Source organism: Anarrhichthys ocellatus, unplaced genomic scaffold, assembly GCF_004355925.1.
Source record: "Anarrhichthys ocellatus isolate YVR2014 unplaced genomic scaffold, GSC_Weel_1.0 scaffold492, whole genome shotgun sequence".
NCBI lineage: Eukaryota > Metazoa > Chordata > Actinopteri > Perciformes > Anarhichadidae > Anarrhichthys > Anarrhichthys ocellatus.
In genome coordinates this window covers 20,728-23,923 of record NW_022280466.1, presented here as the reverse complement: position 1 = coordinate 23,923, position 3,196 = coordinate 20,728, and the positions used below count along the sequence as shown (strand labels likewise).

The 3,196-nt window shown below is 43.6% G+C and overlaps 1 protein-coding gene across 5 annotated transcripts in view; it reads right to left on the bottom strand.

Moving 5' to 3' along the window:
• LOC116401509 (adhesion G-protein coupled receptor G6-like) overlaps positions 1-3,196 on the bottom strand; it is a 23,320-nt gene that overhangs the window by 712 nt on the left and 19,412 nt on the right. Inside the window, exons 5-7 of one of the 5 annotated variants that reach the window (XR_004213999.1) lie at positions 3,107-3,172; positions 997-2,006; positions 8-461 (exon numbers count right to left, since the gene is read on the bottom strand). Coding sequence is in view for 3 of the 5 variants with exons in the window: in XM_031879946.1 (XP_031735806.1) it covers positions 1,822-2,006; positions 3,107-3,172 (251 nt within the window). In the remaining 2 variants the exon portion in view is untranslated. Of the gene's footprint in view, positions 1-7; positions 2,007-3,106; positions 3,173-3,196 lie in introns of those variants that run through there. The other 4 variants (XR_004213998.1, XM_031879947.1, XM_031879946.1 and 1 more) reach the window with 4 other exon arrangements.

The window sequence follows — 3,196 nt, the reverse complement described above, 5'->3', positions numbered from 1 at the left end:
ACGTCAACTTAAAAGCACAGCTACATTGTAGGCACATCAACCTAAAAACACAGCTACATTGCAGTGACATCTACTTAAAAACACTGCTACATTGTAGGCACATTATCCAAAAAACAAGTAGCTTCTGTTCTGTTACCTTCTGTCACAACCTAGTGGGACAGACTAGCTGTGAAGAGTTGATGTATTTCACCTCTCCATGAATACTTTGTTCATACTTACACTTCAAGATACGAAAAATATTCGGGAGAATACAAATAAGTAAGCAAAAACCAAATAAATAAAATAATTGTTTGTTATCAATGAGCAGGACACAATCAGAAGCCTGACGTACGACGTCAGCTTGTGACACTACTGGTTAGCTACCTTACCATGTGATGTACTGCTGGCTGAAGCAACGTTAGTGGCAGGAGATGCAGGGATAGCAGCGCTGCTGGTGACGGTGATGGTAGTGGTAGGCGTAACTGATTAGCACAATAAGTTGTTATGTCAGTAACACAAACACACACAAGCACACTGCGTTAATGGGACACGTTCCAATCCTGTTTGTTTTCAGGATCAATCTCAAAAGTCTTTCTTGATTCAGAGAAGAAAAAAAAAGGTTGATCAAGATCAGCCTTTTTGACATTTGGTGCACAAACTGGGTGTCCCAAAAGCATCTTGGGAGTTAAAGTTTGTTGTTTTTGTCGCACACAATTTGACAGCCAATGATCAATGACTTTGTCTTCCTCTGAAACCAAGCACTCATTGTTTAACGTTAGTTTGTGTCACTATGAGTGGAGTCACACTGAGACGAGAATAATATAGCAAAAAGAGAATCCTCAAAAATATTTTAAAATACGTCCGGACTTCCATCGAGAACACTTTAGTTCTGAGCTATTCTATCCTGAATCCAACAAATAAAAACATTCAGTAATAACTCTTTTTGTTCTTATCTGCATGGAGAGTCTAGAGATGCTCGTGGCAAACAACAAAGCAGCGCAGCAGATGCAGCCTTACCAGAGGAGAGGGAGCTGATTGAGCTGCTGGTGGTGCTGCTGGTTGGGGTTAGTGGCATGCTAGCGGTAGGGATGGTGGGTGGAGATGGAGTGATGGGAGGGAGAACTGGAGATCACAAATCAAAGGATACAGCAGAGCGAGATGGACCACACATGGAAAACAAAATGGTTTAATGCTGAACTCAGGCACGGCCCAACGCTCGTGTGCAGAATCTTCATACTTCCAACAAACCTTTCCTCCTGCATGTTTGTGTTAAAAAGTAGAGAGTACTACTACTTCATTTCTACTTCAGTTAGATATTTAAAATTCCAGTGAACGGCACTTTTCTTTGTTAGAACAAAAAAGTCCTTATTATGCTAATCAAAGAACAAGAGCTGACTTTCATAAATGTGTGGGGCCATTCATTTCCCATTTCAACTCTGCACATGGAAAAATGAATGACAGGGAGGTTAATAAGCTCATGAAAAGATTTGATGAAGTCATTTCTTAATGCAGCGGTAGATGATATTGATCTAGTCTCAGTCAAACACGTTCACATGGACCAGTTCATCAGCTTCCTCTCAGCTAGATCATGAATAGAAAGAACAAACCAATGAGGTGCACGCAAAGTCAAATAGTTCCGAGCAACTTTTCATGAAAATGTCAAACTTGGCACAACTTCAGGAGGTTCGTATTCTTATGAGCAAAGACTCCCAAAAAACCCATCGAGGACAATTGTTTCTGGTGATGAACTGTAAATGAGATCTGAGGTGAGTCCTGAATGTATTTACATGATGAGGCAGAAGAAAAGAGGACTACCAGGGCTGTAGCTGCCATTGACATAGATCAAGAGATAAACCCTCGAGGATCATCAGAGAGGACAGCGAGGGGGTGGAAAGAAGTGGAGGAAGAGGTGATAAAGGAAATAAAGGAGGCGTAAGAGGGTGAGGAGGAGGGTGGCTTACCGTGGCTGATGGCATTAGTAGCATGGATGGTGTTAGTGGAGTCAGTGGTGGCGGGAGAGGAAGCGGCTGGGGGGGGGGATGAGAGAGAGAGACAGATGCAGCAGATGATGAATGGTTGTGAAGCTGCATGATCGTCTTCAGTGCAGAACCTCTAACAGGACCAGGTCCAGGTCTACAGCAGCAAACCACTGCTGCAGGTTCTATTCACAACAGTGTTGTGTCATGAAATCTGAGACCAGGTGAGCAGGACCATGATGACCCGAGTGTGTGGTGTGTGTGACAGAAAACACAGCAGAGCTCAATACTATCACCCACAGAGACTTACCTGCTCTTAGATTGAGATGAAGACGTAATAAAGAGCCTTAAAAGTCAGGACGCATTTACATGAACACAAATTCTCGTCTTAGACTTTAGACTTTTTTTTAAAAGGACATTTTCTTCTACGTTTTCAAAACGTCCACACTAGAACACACAAAGAAACCCCCCCGACTCCAAGCGCTCGCCGGGCGTGTAGGTGGAGATAAAAGCTACGTCAATGACACGTGAAAGTAACTGGACTGAGATCAGCTGAATAACGCTGACATGACGCGTTATGATATGTAACCATCTTTTCTTCTTACTTCATCTTCTTCACCTTCTTTCACCTGTTTTCTATTATTAACAACACACGAGGTCCACTGGACAGATGCTGCTCATCATCACAGACGTCTTAGTGAGAGCAGAGGATCGATACGGTTCAGACCTGCAGTCAATCACCACACCGTGTCTCCCCGTGTTGCTCCTTGTAGTGCTGACGATGTTACTGATCAGTCAATCTATGTAAGAAGTTATTACATGAAAACAACGAGGAGTGAGTCGAACATGTTTCTGCTTGTTCCAGAGGAGAAGACATCTCACTAACATGGAGCTGTTATTTAAATAACTGATGTACTAACTATACATTAAGAGTAAGCTGAACCTGGACGTCTAACTATCTCTTGATCAGTGATTGCTGGTCACAGTCGGCACCGTTGTTTTGAGCATATTTTAGTTTCTCCAGATGAAGAAGTAAACGCTTCATGTGAAACGTATGATGTTGAGATGATCGGTGGATTAAAGACGACACAGGTCAGGTTGTTTCAGGAGCAGCTGCTGCTGAAGACGTTCACAGTGTTAGTTTGTCCTACCTGGGCAGCCCAGTGCAGGGGAGTCACAGCTGGTGGTGAGCGGTGTGTTGCTGGGCGGAGAGACACCTACGGGGGGGGGGGGGGGGGGGG